Below are 14,703 nucleotides of genomic sequence, written 5' to 3' on the forward strand. Positions count from 1 at the left end.
CTTAGAGCAGAGAAGGTGAAGGGAATACAGGAAACTTTGTGCTATCCGGAGGTGAGCTATCCGGCAATCTGGAGCCACCGGCAAAAATCAGCTGCCGTTTTTTATTCTTTTTGTTTGTTTTTTTTGCTTTGTTTGAACAGTCAAGCTGTGCAAGGTCTGTAGCTATAGCAACAGCTTCAGCTACAGAGCTTTAGGGCTACACCCGAGTGTTTAGAAGCTGTTGCTAAGCAACAGTGTTTGTTGTCAAATACGGAGATAAGAATCTCCGTATCTCTCAACATTAACTCTGGAGAGTACGGCACTTTTTAGGCAACGGCAGCAGCTCGGTCCCGTGGGTGCCGGATAGCACAAAGTTTCCTGTATTTAGAAGTGTTCAAAATCATGAAGGATTTTGATCGATTAAATAAGGACAAACTGTTTCCAGTGGCAGCAGGGTCAGTAACCAGGGGACACAGATTTAATTTTGAAAAAGGCATCTGCACACTTGAAGCCAGATATAGGTTCCAGTTGAGAGTTTAAGATTCAGTAGAAAGTTTCTCTTTAAACAAAAAGTAACTCAGTGGAACAAAGCCTTCCAATTCAATGATTACCCTGTAAATACTATAGCTTTAGTGGCAAACTGGAACACCAATATGCTCCAGGTCGTAGATGCAAGTTCCCCACATTTAACACTGCTCAGTTCCCTTTCTGAAGTGTGGGCAGGTCAGGAGTCTTTTTCACAGAGAGGGGTGGGTGGCAGAAGGAGTTGTCCTGTACCGCTGCCTTATACATCACAGTGGTAGATTCAGAGCAACATTGGTAGAGGCCACCCACCCTCTGTTGCAAGGCTAGGAAGAAAAATAGAAGGATTTGACACTCAAAACTTTACCTCTAAAAAGCTGCAAACAAGCAAGAACATTTTGAATGCATTGAAACCAAATAGAATGACAATGCTTTCTTTTCACATGGAAAATCTATGCTGAAGGCACAGTTGGCATCCCTGAGGTATACCACCTGAATGTGAAGCTATTTGGCCATTTCTAAAATCTGTTTCCATGCAAGTATTCAGTTGTCTCAGCTGCCAGGTACTGTGAAATCTCCTTATTTGAGGACTATAAATTAATGAGGATAAAATACTTCCTTTCCCAACCCAAAGGAACTGCTTTTGTGCAACAGTGTATTTAAAAAAAAATTTAAAATCAGAAACAGGCCCAACTCCATGGTTAATCCACACAGTCAGTCATGTTTTGGGACTTTTGATGATTTGATCTAGGAGAACTTGAGTAACTTAAATTTGAGGTTATTGAGTTAAATTTAGCACTCAAGGGATTAAATCTATAGGATGCACACAAACAAAATGTGAATAATCCAAGTGTCTGTCCAGATTGGTGTTTTACGCATTCCACGTCAGCTTGAGATAATGGGAGTATGTTAAGATATTCCAGAAAACATTCACATATTATGTGGATGGAATAACTTCATTCATGTGACACCTAGGGGATGGGCAAGGAGCAGCTGCTCGGAGCTCACCTCTAGGGGAGTAGTCGCAGGGTGAATTGGCAACTCGAGTGGCCAATCCCCAGGCATGGAGTGTTGAGGAGGGTGATAGGTCAAGGTCTCAGTCCACAGATGCTTCCTGACCGGCTGAGCATTTCCAGCATTTTCTGTTTTTATTTCATAGGTCAAGTATTTGGCTTCCTGTCGAGGTGGAAGTCAGTGAGTCTGCAGCAATCTAGATTGGAAGTCAGACACAGAGGATGAGAATTCCTTTTCTACTCTTAGTTGCCAATTAGGACAACACTGGGTTGCTCCAGTGTCATCAATCAAAATCAAACATTAATTGAACAAAAGCACCCCCTTTTTAAATGGGTACAAACAAGCAAACAAACACCCAAATTATAAATAAAACAAATGAAACGTTTCAAATTACAGAAGATTATCTTCACTAGCAAAAATGCACTCCAGTTCCTCTGGTGCCCACTGGTCGTGGAAGGCTTCAAGTGTACCGGCGGACATCGCGTGCTTCTTCTGCAGAGAGAACTCCTTTTCTCGGTTTAACCCGACTAGTTTCAGAAATTTGCTCGTCAATTAATTAAGATTAGTTCACTAACCGGAATAGTGTAGTATGCTTTGTTAATGTCTTGTTACAAAGAGTGTTATAGATTAAAATTCATTGCAAACTTTATCCTGTTTGTCCACGTATTACGTGCATAAAAGCCCATTTGCTGGTTTACTACTGCCCTTATCTCACGTGTTCATCAGTCCACCTTCTGGAAGATAGAAAAAAGGGACATGGAGACACACGAAAGATTATATTATCTAGTTCAAGTAAAAAAGGGTTCCATTGCTACAACTCCTGGATCAGCTATCATATAACTAGATATTGGACAGTAAAGACAAACCCCTAATCATAAGAGATATGGGATCTGCTTACAGGCAAGATTGATGACACTAAACCTGTGTGAATATCCAATGCAGACTCAAAATTTATAACATACCTGAATTTGAGGAAACATAATAGAATGTAAAGGGTGAACTAGCTATATTGTCTCTCTGAATTTTGTATCTGGCAGTCCCACAATTGGGTTTTCTGCAACACCAAGTGAGGCAGCACAAATGGGGTCACTGGCAGGTAAATAATGTGGCAAAATCAGCAGGGAAGGCTTCAGCTTATTCCTTGCTTGAATGTGTGGGAATTTGTTAATTTTGTTTAATCGGTGTCCAAATAGGCCATAGCTTGTTCTACAGAAAAAAATTCTCCTTTTCAACTAAATAAGCGATTTCACAAAGGGCCTACAAGTACTTTTGGGGAAGCGCCAACATCAACTGAATGGACTCTCCAGTAAGAGTCAGTGGGAGAATATTTCCAGGCAGTGAGTTGAACTACTTTTACGACAGGGAAAGAAGATTTGGATCTGCCGATGATCAGGAGTGGCACTTACATGAGACGTTCCAGGGTCAGCTCATTTACATATCCATAAAGGAGTATTGGCGTAAATCCTGTATAAAACGACTGCCATCTGCTGGGCTGCATTCAAATTAGAATGCAGCCTTTAAAAAGCCAGTTCTGGCTGAACACAGCAGCGACAGACTGGGGGTGGGGGGACGAGCTCCTAAGTAAGGAACAGTGCTTGGCTTACTCACTTGGCTAGCAGCTCACTTGATTGCCTGTCTCATGAATCTTTTTCTGCTACTTTGGAGCAGCTGGCACATAGCCAAACAACACAGCAGGGCACAGCACACAGACAGAAAAGATGATTCCATAATTTCAGTGTCTCATCTGCAAGGCTTCCTTGAGGAATCTGAGCTCATGAGACAGACTCTTGGGTGATCACAGCAGGAAACCTTCCAGAAATGTCAGTTGTGCCACCTGGGGGGAAGCAGCACTGATTGCCAACTCTCACCCCCAGGACTGCAGACCAGCACTGCAAGTTCAATTAACTCACCAGAAGAGGGCAGAAACATGGGAAATCTATTATTGCAAAAATTGATTAGAGAAGGCATGACCCAGACACCGTGATGCAATACTTTTTATAGTTTATCTATAATGACATGATATACAGTATTAATAGTTCAATATAGTAAGCTTTTCACAACTAGTATACACATAATTTGCTTACAGCAATAGATTACAATTCATAGCTTGACTTCAAGCACCAGTGAGTTGAAAGGGGGACTTTAAAAGTAGAAACATATACGGAAGTAGAAATGTGCTGGTTCGTTAAGATTGCAATTTCACAAATCTTTAAATAACCATTTTTGGTGTTGGTGTTGCATTATTCCATGTTGTGTAAACTTGCGAAGGTTGCTTATGAAATGTAACAAATACCAGAGGTTCCAATTCCTCCTCCTGGCAGTCATACTGGAGCATCAGGTGTCTGTTCCTCTTCCTCTGGTCACCATGGAAAAAGAAAAAAAGCTTACAGCCACTAATAAAAGTGCCTGACCTCAGCAGAGTCAGGGCTGATTAGTACTTGGTTGCAAGGCTGCCTGGGAATACTAGGTGCAGTAAGCTTTTCCTGCCACAAGAGGCTGATCACAGCCATGCACATTTACACTACTTGTACAGCCTGTTCATCAGGACTGTCATATTGGAGTGTATGTTCCTCTCCATTGTTACCAGAGAGGAAGGTGGTTTTCAGGAATGCCTATACCTCTTTTTGGTGGCTGTGCTGCCAGGGGTCAGTGGTTTCTGTTTTACTTTCAATCACTATACATATCCCTCTTGCTGATTACAGTACGTGTTGGATGTTAGGTCTCTTTTGATTGTCTGTTCGGAGACAGTTTCATGCAGTACGTATACTGCTTGTTTCTCTTTCTGATTACTATATTACTTGTAAATCTATTTATTACCTCTGTATTATATCTCTATTATTACATTTTTATCTCCCAGTCACTTTCAGGATATTTCTATTAATGTGTGGCTCACTAATAAGTGCCAGTTTGACACTGTTGGTAGAACTCTAATTTCTAGACCCAAATCAAATCAAATCAACTTTTATTGTCATTGTTAGTGCACAAGTGCAGTACAACGAAGTGTAGGCTTGCGGCTCCTGAGAGTGTACATTTAGATTAAGACATTTAAACATTCAACATACATTTGGCTTGTAATACATTAACATAAACATTAACCATAATAAAGTGCATTGGCAGATGTGCAGGCTTTAGAGTTTATTTGTGGAGTTCAGTAGGATGACAGCCCCGGGAAAGAAGCTGTTCCTAAATCTGGTCGTATGGGTGTGAATGCATCTGTAGCGTCTCCCAGATGGCAGGAGGGTGAACAGACTGTGGCTGGGGTGGGTAGGGTCTTTGATGATGGACCGTGACCTCCGTAAACAGCGTTTCTGGTATATGTGCTCTATGGTCGGTAGCCGGGTGCCGGTAATGCGTTGGGCAGTTTTGACTACCCGCTGCAGGGCTTTCCGGTCATAGTAGCTACAGCTGCCATACCATACTGTGATACAGTTCGTCAGGATGCTCTCTATTGTGCAGCGGTAGAAGTTAGAGAGGATCAGGGGTGACAGGTTACATCCCTTCAGCCTCCTTAGGAAATATAGGCGCTGCTGGGCCTTCTTCACCAGAGAGGAGGTATTGAGGGACCAGGAGAGGTCTTCCGTGATGTGGACTCCGAGGAACTTAAAGCTGTCCACCCTTTCCACCACAGCCCCATTGATGTGGATGGGGGTGTGACTTCCGCCTTTAGACTTCCTGAAGTCCACAATGATTTTTTTGGTTTTCTTGATGTTAAGGGCCAGGTTGTTATCGGCACACCACTTCACGAGATGCTGGACCTCCTCCCTGTAGGCTGACTCATCGTTGTTGGTGATCTGGCCTACTACCGTGGTGTCATCCGCAAACTTGATGATGGTGTTGGAACCATAAACAGCCACACAGTCGTGGGTGAAGAGGGAGTAGAGGAGGGGGCTCAGCACACATCCTTGTGGGGCCCCCGTGTTCAGGGTCGGGGGGGGGGGGGGGGGAAGGGAGGTGTGGTTACCTAATTTGACAGACTGGGGTCTGTTTGTTAGGAAGTCCAGGGTCCAGTTGCAGAGGGAAGTGTTCAGGCCAAGAGTTTGGAGTTTGGTGGCCAGCTTGTTGGGGACGATAGTGTTGAATGCTGAGCTGTAGTCTATGAACAGCATTTTGATGTAGGTCTCTTTACCATCTAAGTGATTCAGTGCCGAGTGTAGAGCAGTTGTGATTGCATCCTCCGTTGATCTGTTTGCACGATAGGCAAACTGGTGTTGGTCAAGAGAGTTCCACTCCAGGACTTAAACACATAATCTAGGCTGATACTTCAGTGCAGTATTGAGAGTGCTGCCTTTCAGATGAGATATTAAATTGAGGCTCTGCCTTCTCATATGGACATAAAAGATCCCAGAGCTTTCTTTGACAAGGGTTGGGAGTTCTCCCAGTGTCTTAGCCAACATTCCTCCCTCAACCAACACCATGATTGAATAAACAGATTATTCCTTTCATTTGTGCTTTGTCAGACTTCGCTGTGAGAAATTGACTGTCAAATTTTAAAATTCTCACCCTTGTTTTCAAATCCCTTCATGGCCTCGCCCGTCCCCATCCTGTAATCTCCTCCAGCCCAACAACCCTCAGATAATTTATAGTCCTCAAATAAGGAGACTCAAAAACTCCATTCATTTTTGGTTTACGTATTTCAGCAAGAACCACCTACCTGAAAGATGTAGCAAGAGATTATTTTTAAGAGACTGTTTTAATTGCTGGAGAAGGCATGAGGAGAACACTGAAGGGACCAGCTACATTTATGCTCATCTTGAAGCATAGTTGCTTATATTGTATATATAGTTTATATTTTTTCTTTTGTATCATTTAAGTGTAAATAAATACAAGCAATTGTTTTAGCCTGTAGAAATTTTGTTTACTGTGCAATCAACTGAAGACTTGGCGAGAGACTAGAAACTGTAGAGGGGCAAAGGGAATAGGATGTCCACTAAAAGCTAGTGTGCAGGTTCAAAAAGTAATCAAAACAGCCAATAGAATGCTGGCCGTTATCTCAAGAGGGTTGGAATGTAAAGGAGTAGAAGTGATGCTTCATTTGTATGTAGCTTTGGTCACACCCCATCTGGAGTACTGCATTCAGTTCTGGACAGCACGTTTGGTTTTGGGTGGGTCTGGGGCAAATTAATCTCAGTTTTGATGAGGGCCTGGATACTAACTGGCCTACCCAATGTCCTATGCCCTTGGTTTTGGGTGCCCACCATTAACTTGCCTGTTTTCTCCCCAGATGCAGTCTGACCTGCAGAGTGTTTCATGTATTTTCTGTTTCCTTTCATAGATGGTAAATGATCCACTGGGAGTTTCCAGAATGTTCTATTCACATTTTAACCCTGCAGTATCTTGCTTTTTCACCAAATAATAGATTGGTCCCGACCTCCCCCCCCCGCCGCCGCCATTTTTGGTTATACTGTGAGTACTGTGCACAGTTCTGGTCTCCATATTACAAAAAGGATATAGAGGTACTGGAAAAGGTGTAAAGATTTACGAAGATCCTAGAACTGAGAGGTTATAAATAACAGGAAAGACTGAACAGGTTGGGGCTCTTTTCTCTATAAAAGAGAAGGCTGAGAGGTGACCTGATAGAGGTCTTTAACATTATGAAGGTGTTCTGTAGGGTAGATGTAGAGAAGATGTTTCCATGAGGGAGAATGGAATAGGATGATATACTGCCAGGGTTAATAAGTATTATATAGAACTTACAGCACAGGAACAGGCCATTCGGCCCAACTGGTTTATGCTGGTGTTTATGTTTAACACCAGCCTCATCTCACCCTACTTCATCAAACCCTATCAGTATATCCTACTATTCCTTGCTCCCTCATGTACTTAACTTCCCCTTAAATGCATCTCTGCTATTCGCCTCAACTACTTCCTGTGGTAGCGAGTTCCACATTCTCACTATTATCTGGGTAAAGAAGTTTCTCCTGAATTCCCTATCGGATTTATTAGTGATGATCTTAAATTTGTGGCCTCTAGTTCTAGTCTCCCCCACAAGTGGAAACATTTTCTCTACGTCTACCCTATCAAACCCTTTTATAATCTTGAAGACCTCTATCAGGCCACCTCTCAGTCTTCTCTTTTCTAGAGAAAAGAGCCCCAGCCTGTTCAGTCTTTCCTGATTGGTATAACCTTGCAGTTCTGCTATCATCCCTGTAAATCTTTTTTTATATCTTCTCCAGTGCCTCTATGTCCTTCTTTATAATATGAAGACCAGAACTGCACACAGTGCTGAGTGTGTGGTCAGTGTCAGCCATGGTTCAATGGGTAGCATACTCACCCCTGAGTCAGAAGGCTGTGGGGTCAAGTCCCACTTCAGGGACTTGAGCACATAATCTAGGCTGACACTCCAATGCAGTGCTAAAGGAATGCTGCACTGTCGGAGGTGCCGTCTTTCGGATGAGACATTAAACTGAGGTCCCATCTGTTCTCTCAGGTGGGCTTAAAAGATCCCATGGGACTATTTCGAAGAGTTGGGGCGTTATCCCCAGTGTCCTAACCCATATTTATCCCTCAACCAACATAACAAAAACAGATTACCTGGTCATTATCACACTGCTGTTTGTGGGAGCTTGCTGTGCACAAAATGGCTGCCACGTTTCCTCCATTACAAGTGACTACACTTCAAAAGTACTTCATTGGCTGTAAAGCACTTTGAGATGTCCGGTGGTCGTGAAAGACGCTATATAAATGCAAGTCTTTCTTTTTCTTTTAACCAAGATTTCAGACAAGTTTAACATTCTGTTTTCCCATCCAGATTGCAGTACCTTTTTTTTTCCAATTTGAGGTTACATTCTCTACGTTTGTTTCCCAATTAAAGGTGGGAATGTACCTGTTGCTGCGGATTGCTCATCCTCCCGGGAATGCAGCAAAAACCATGCCGTTTCCCGCTGCGGTTTGTTTTCTTGCACTGCGCCCCGCCTGTGGCGCATCAGACATACTCTCCGCCAATCAGCGGTCCAGTGGCGGACAGCTCCTGGGTGGTTGGGAGAAGGGGGTGGCTTATACAAATGAACCAATGAGAAGGTGGCGGCTGCGATCAGCTGCGGTGGGGTGGGACGGACAATGCAGCTGGCGACCAATGAGAGAGGTGCGCTGTTCCTTTCGCTTTGTAGGGAGAGCTGGGGGGGGAAGGAGGCTTGCGTTGTACGTGCGCGCGAACGGAGATTGGGCGCGCGTTATGGGCTGGCCGGCCGGCAGGCGTGCGCGGGGGGATGGGCTGTTGGTTTCGCGTGCTGGCGCTATGGCAGCGCTGAGGAGAGCGTGAGAGACGGAGACCGAGAAAAGCGAGCCGGGGGCCATGGCCGGCATGGAAACACCCAGCCTCCCTCGCGATGTGAAGGTGAAATTAGCCGAGCTCGAACTCGAGCTTTCCGAAGGTAAGAGTTTGTTGCCCAGAGGGTGGTTTGGGGGGGTTTTTTGGAGCGAAAATCGGAGGACGCTGACACCCGGCGTCGGCCGACACCCGGCATCGTAAACCGATCGGGGCAATGCAGTTTGGATTATACACCGGGTGGCTGATCCCGAAAGAGAAGGGCGCAGTCTCGTCTTTCCTTCATGTGCCCTTGCAAACATTTAATTTTGATGCTAGTGGGCCATGTTGGGGGAAATGGACAAGCGGCAGCCAGGCTGACAAGTTGAAATCTGCAGATGCACTAGAGGAAGCAGTTTGCATGCAAAATAGCGTGCCGTACCGTCTGGAGTTACCCAGGATGACAGGCAGCTTTCGCTGCTCGTCAGCGAGCTTCAACTATTTGGATTCCGATGATTTCCAGTTACTGAAGGCAGCTGCTTGCTTCAGTAGGAAAATGCACTCGAGGAAAAAGTGGAATCTTTAACTTAAAGTCAAAATATTTGGAGTCAGTATTAAAGGCTGGCATGGTGCGGCAATAATTATATTGCTATTGTAGGTGACAACGATGAAGCTTTTTGGGGGATTTTGGGCCACAGATACTAAAATGCTGAGTTAATTCAGCCCCCTTTAAGTCTGTTTTTGCTGACCCATTTTGTACTGGTTGCTGTGTGTTAACAGTATTTTGCAACCCTAAAACTGAGCTGAGAGTTAGATTTCAATATGCTGATTTTTAAAGATCAGTCGTCATAATTTTTAACATTGTGTTAGTGCTAACAGCATACTACATAAGATCAAATCCCTGTTAAAGATCGATCCATGGTTGAGACTTGCAGACATTGCAAACCATATTTGCCTCCACCCTCACATCCCTTGATCTGCAAATAAGGTCTTTAATAGGTGACGTTTCTGAAGGATGTTCTGTGAATCGAGCTCAACAGATTGCATTCTTGCCTCGTGTGCACAATAATAGACATCTGAAAGCAAGTTACATGTCATCTAATTGAGACATCCAGATTCTGCAGCAGTAGTTTTAAAGTGCCATCTGAACCCCAAGAAATTGATTACTGACTTGAAATAATTTCCTGGTTTCTTCCTGGTTTTTGATCCATAGGAATTTTTTGTTTTTGTGTTGGGATTGCTTTTGGTTTGTGTGGCTAATGATTCTGTGGTGTGTGATAAAGGCTCTCACTGGAGTATTAATGACGGCAGCTTTATTTAAGAAAACATTGCTATCAGTATTAATTGGAATTTTGGCTAGATTGTACGTATGTCACAGGTATATTGCCTTGTATTCTTTATTACGTGTGGAATTTTCTGAATTTAGCATTTTCAAATGTGAAGCAGCCAGAACTATTAACAATTTCTCAGAGCAAGGTAATAGGCACCCATTGATACATTTGTGTGCACTTGCTGATCAAATAGGATTTCAATGGAATTTCTTTTCCAAAGATGACAGCAGAGACCTGTGCCAACTTAATTATAAAAGTATCATAATAAATGAAACTATATCCAGTTAATGATGGAAATTACCATTACATTTAGCTAGATGGAAGAGTGAGAGAGGTGAGATTAATTGAGAAATCGTTTTTAGCCAACAGTAAACTTTAGTTTTAAAAACCCATAGACTGTTAAGTATAGAAAAACTTAAGGGAGGTAAACGAGATCCTGGAAAAAAAAATTAGGAGAGTCGGAGATGGTCCAATGAGTCTTAATCTCAACTGCTTGTACAAAATGCTGTGATCAAGGTGACAGTGCATTGAGGTACGATGCAACTTGGAAAACAAGTAATTTTCAGAAGTGATTGCTGTTGTGCGAGATGATGATTTCTAATATGATAGCAAAATACTGCAGATGTTGGAAATCCGAAATAACAACAGAAAATGCTGGAAAAACTCAGCAGGTCAGGCAACATCCGTGGAGAGAAATTTGAGTTGACGTTTCGGGTTGGACCCTTCTTCAAAACTGGAAAGAAAAGAAACTAGATCGGAGGCAGGGCTGCGATCGGACAAAAGAATAAAAGAAACAAAAGAAGTAAAAGAGATTAGAAGCTAGACGAGATGGTAATAGGCTGGGATTAGGTGTAAAGTGTACTGGCAGGGCAAAAGATAGCTGCCAGGTGTGAGAGAGAAACAAAAGGAAGGGGGGGGGGGAAAGGAGTGGAACAATTACAAGAGAAAATGAAATGGGGGCCGAGCTTATGATCTGAAATTGTTGAACTCGATATTGAGTCCGGAAGGCTGCAGACTGCCTAATCGGAAGATGAGGTGCTGTTCCTCGAGTTTATGTTGAGCTTCCGTGGAACAATACAAGAGGCCAACAATACGGCGAAGAGATGCTGTAATTACAGTATATTTTTGATGGGGAACATAGGTTCAGTCGATACATGAAGGTCATTGGTAGGCCTTCTGTTGGGGCTAAACCTGATAATTACCCCACCCCCTATTTCTGAGATGGGGAATAATGGTGATTTTGAAAGGAAGGGGGACAATCATTTGGGATAAGGAATTGTTTTCAGTCAGATTGGAGTGGGCGGGGGAGGGGGTGGGTGAGGGGCTGGAAGGTAAGTTGAGTGGTTAGAATCCAAAGAAAGTATTTTTTTGATAAAATGAAAGCAACTGTGATGTGTTCTTGATGCATGTTCCACCTGTGCATAGTCCAAAGGAATACAATGTCATTTTCACTTCAGTTCTGTTTTATACGTACACCTGAAAAGACTTGTATGGCAGCTGAAGCTATTAGCTCCCAAGATTTGTTTCAGTCTCCTAAAGGGCATCCAACTGTTGTCCATTAGGATGCACAGGTATTGCTATTGACTGGGTTGCCCTCACACCCATGTTGTTCTGTGAATTGCTGTTGGCTTGCCAGTGGGAAGTCTGTGTAGGGATTCTATATTTTTTTTTACAAGAAATGAGTGTCAGTTAAGATTTAGTTGGTAGCACCCTCGCCTCTGAGTCAGAAGGTTGTGGGCTCAAGTCCCACTCCAGAGACTTGAGCACAAAACGCTAAGCTGACACTCCAGTGTAGTCCTGAAGGAGTTCTGCACTGTTGGAGGTGCCGTCTTTCGGATGAGATGTAAAACCGAGGTACTTTCTCAGGTGGACATAAAAGATCCTATGGCACTATTTTGAAGAGCAGGGGAGTTTTCCCCGGTGTCCTGGCCGATATTTATCCCTCAATCAACATCACAAAAAAAAATTATCTGGTCATTATCACATTGCTGTTTGTGGGACCTTGCTGTGCGCAAATTGGCTGCCGCGCTTCCTACATTACAACAGTGACTACACTTCAAAAAGTACTTCATTGGCTGTAAAGCGCTTTGGGATGTCCGGTGGTCTTGAAAGGCACTGTATAAATACAAGTTTTTCTTTCTTTAAGAAATGTTCAGGGAGCTACCTTGAAATGAAATCATTTTGAAAACAATGTGATTGCTTGTTGCAAAAACTTAAGTATGATGGTTTGAATGAGAGGGAGCTTGTAACACTTGCAAAAAAACTGACATAACAAGGATGTGATGAAGTGCACATGAGCGTGGGGACCAGATAATAAAAATAAGTGAAATCCAGCCATAAATCATTAGTGTTATTGAAATTACTTGGAACTAAACATCAGGCTGGAATTGAAAAGCAATTGAGCATTACTCTGAAAATAGCGCCTTCTTGTAGTTTTTACAATGAGTACCGTAAAACTGCTTTTTTCAGTGTGCTCAAGGCAAAGGTGATATCCTTGTGTTATGTTTACATGGGTATGCCACGATTGCACACGATGTAGTAATGTCATCATTCCATATGATCCAAAAGCTTCACATGAAATACCAGTAAGGAAGCTTCAAACAGCTTCTCCTACTTTTGAGCTTTATCTCGGGTGGTTCCCACTGTATGTAGAAGTTAAGAGCAGATCCAGGGTTTTTAAAGCACCGATTTAGCTTAAATGTGAGTACACTGTTGGAACCAGAGTATAATTTATCTTAATCATTCAATATACCCAGCAACCACCAGTGTTAAATGTATATCTTTCCTCACTATGGTTGTCTTCAACTGCACTCTTATGTCACTGATCAACAAAGAATTGTTCTATATCCATGAATGTTGAAGTGGCATTTCCTAAGAACTGCTTTCAGGCCAGAAGGTGCTGCAAAGTCTTTGGAATTAACATTCATTATAAGGCAAGTAACTTACGAATTGGGATATATTGATGTTTCATTGTATATCTCAAGCCATATTAAAGTGTAGAGTCTTTGTTAACAGTTCATGGTTTTCTGGGCACTCTACTGAGATACTTGATACATCTTTACTCTTGTGGGAAGAATAACTCAAACTTTGGCCAGAAGTTGTGTTTTGATATTAGCAGCATTTACCACATGCAAAAGTTGATATTCCTGACGTGAATCTGTTGCATTTTAGAAATGTAAATTCCTTATACATTTTTTATTTAAAACTGTAGGCTGTCATTTTAATGACATAATCATTGAAAATTCCTTTTTTCTGGCCTCCTTTTATACTAAACAAATTTAATCATGGAATCTATGAGAGCAGTGGCTTTGAGACTACAGATCACACAGTTAAATACTTCAGGATGAAGTTTGGCAATGGCCTGATCCTAGAGTATTCATGTGGGAATAATCTCATGTTTTGTCTAATTTAGGTGAAAAAATTGCCAAGTTTTAAAAATTATTCACATGGGTGATTGGCATAGTGTCTATTTTAGCTACAGCTTTGAATAAAGGGATAGAGTTGCTTAGCCTTGGTTCCCATACCCACAGTTGCTGTTAGTGGAGGGCTGTGGATGTCATTTTTCTGTGCATTTATTTGAACACCAGACAGAAGTAGGAGTCCAGCATGGTGAGTTTTCAATTATAAGTAAAGGTTGCCAGGAAAAAAACAACAAATTATTTCTGGGCTAACTAACATTGGGTATGGGGGTGCATGATGTTTGTGCCTCAAAATATTAAACCTTGTAAAGCCTTCTGCAAGGATATTTCTTTCAAGGGTATTGAGATCTAGTTTTTGTGACTACTAATGTTAAGTAGTGCAAATGTTCTATGTCAGTGACTTGTGTTCTGTCCTTGCGCATTAAATAGAAAAATATTTTGTCAGTATGAAACTAAGTGTGTTCCCTGCCAGATATAGATCCCAAAACTCTCATCAAATGTAGACTAGACGCCAAGAGCTTAATGGGAGTGAAAAAAATACGTGGCTTCAAAAGTTTTAGAAAAGGGTGAGTTTGCTGCACTGACTGAAACATATGAACCACCTGGGTGCTAGGGTTGATCCTGGTCTGTGCTGAATTAGCTCTTCTTCTCAGCCTAGACAGTGTCTTAACTGCTGTAATTCTCTCTATTGTTTGCTGCAGTGTCTCTGGGTGAGGGAGGGGAAAATTGGCTAGGGAGTTGTTGCTGTAAGTCAGATCACTCCCACACATACTAAAGCTAAAAATGAACAAATTTAGACTGAAAGGGAAGAATCCTATGTCTGCACTTGTTTTTCATAGTGGAATATATGGAAAAATAAACTTATGCACTCTGAAGCAGCACATTGTGCTCCTGAATTCATTGGAATTGTGCTTAAGATAACACAAGAAATTGATTAGCACGGCGAATGGATTTAACCCATCTATGATATCAACTTGTGTGAACGACAACTTAATTCTGCTACTGATGCACGTGAGCTAGAACTTGTTCATGCTTGTGATCGACCAGCCTGCTTCTGTTTTAATAATGAAATCCTATATATGCATACATGCTGGTGTATTTTTTTAATTCATTCATGGGATGTGGGTGTCGCTGGCAAGGGCAGCATTTAATGCTCATCCCTAATTGCCCTTGAAGGTGGTGGTAAGCCGCTTTT

General features: G+C 42.4%; 1 protein-coding gene and 1 long non-coding RNA gene across 3 annotated transcripts in view; one reads left to right on the forward strand and one right to left on the reverse strand.

The window, feature by feature from the left end:
- The window catches only part of LOC147120036 (uncharacterized), a 51,850-nt gene extending 43,393 nt beyond the window's left edge, over positions 1-8,457 (reverse strand). Inside the window, exon 1 of one of the 2 annotated variants that reach the window (XR_015078116.1) lies at positions 8,339-8,457. This is a non-coding gene — a long non-coding RNA (uncharacterized LOC147120036). Of the gene's footprint in view, positions 1-8,273 lie in introns of both variants that reach the window. The other variant, XR_015078115.1, reaches the window with a different exon arrangement.
- Positions 8,458-8,720: 263 nt separating this feature from the next.
- The window catches only part of LOC147120037 (disco-interacting protein 2 homolog A-like), a 216,775-nt gene continuing 210,792 nt past the window's right edge, over positions 8,721-14,703 (forward strand). Inside the window, exons 1-2 of the mRNA XM_085984194.1 lie at positions 8,721-8,738; positions 8,859-8,885. Of these exons, the coding sequence (XP_085840320.1) occupies positions 8,721-8,738; positions 8,859-8,885 (45 nt within the window). The remainder of the gene's footprint in view (positions 8,739-8,858; positions 8,886-14,703) is intronic.

The sequence above is a fragment of the Somniosus microcephalus genome, chromosome 4 (assembly GCF_052327205.1).
Source record: "Somniosus microcephalus isolate GS21.2 chromosome 4, FLI_Smic_1.0, whole genome shotgun sequence".
NCBI classification, from domain to species: Eukaryota; Metazoa; Chordata; class Chondrichthyes; order Squaliformes; family Somniosidae; genus Somniosus; species Somniosus microcephalus.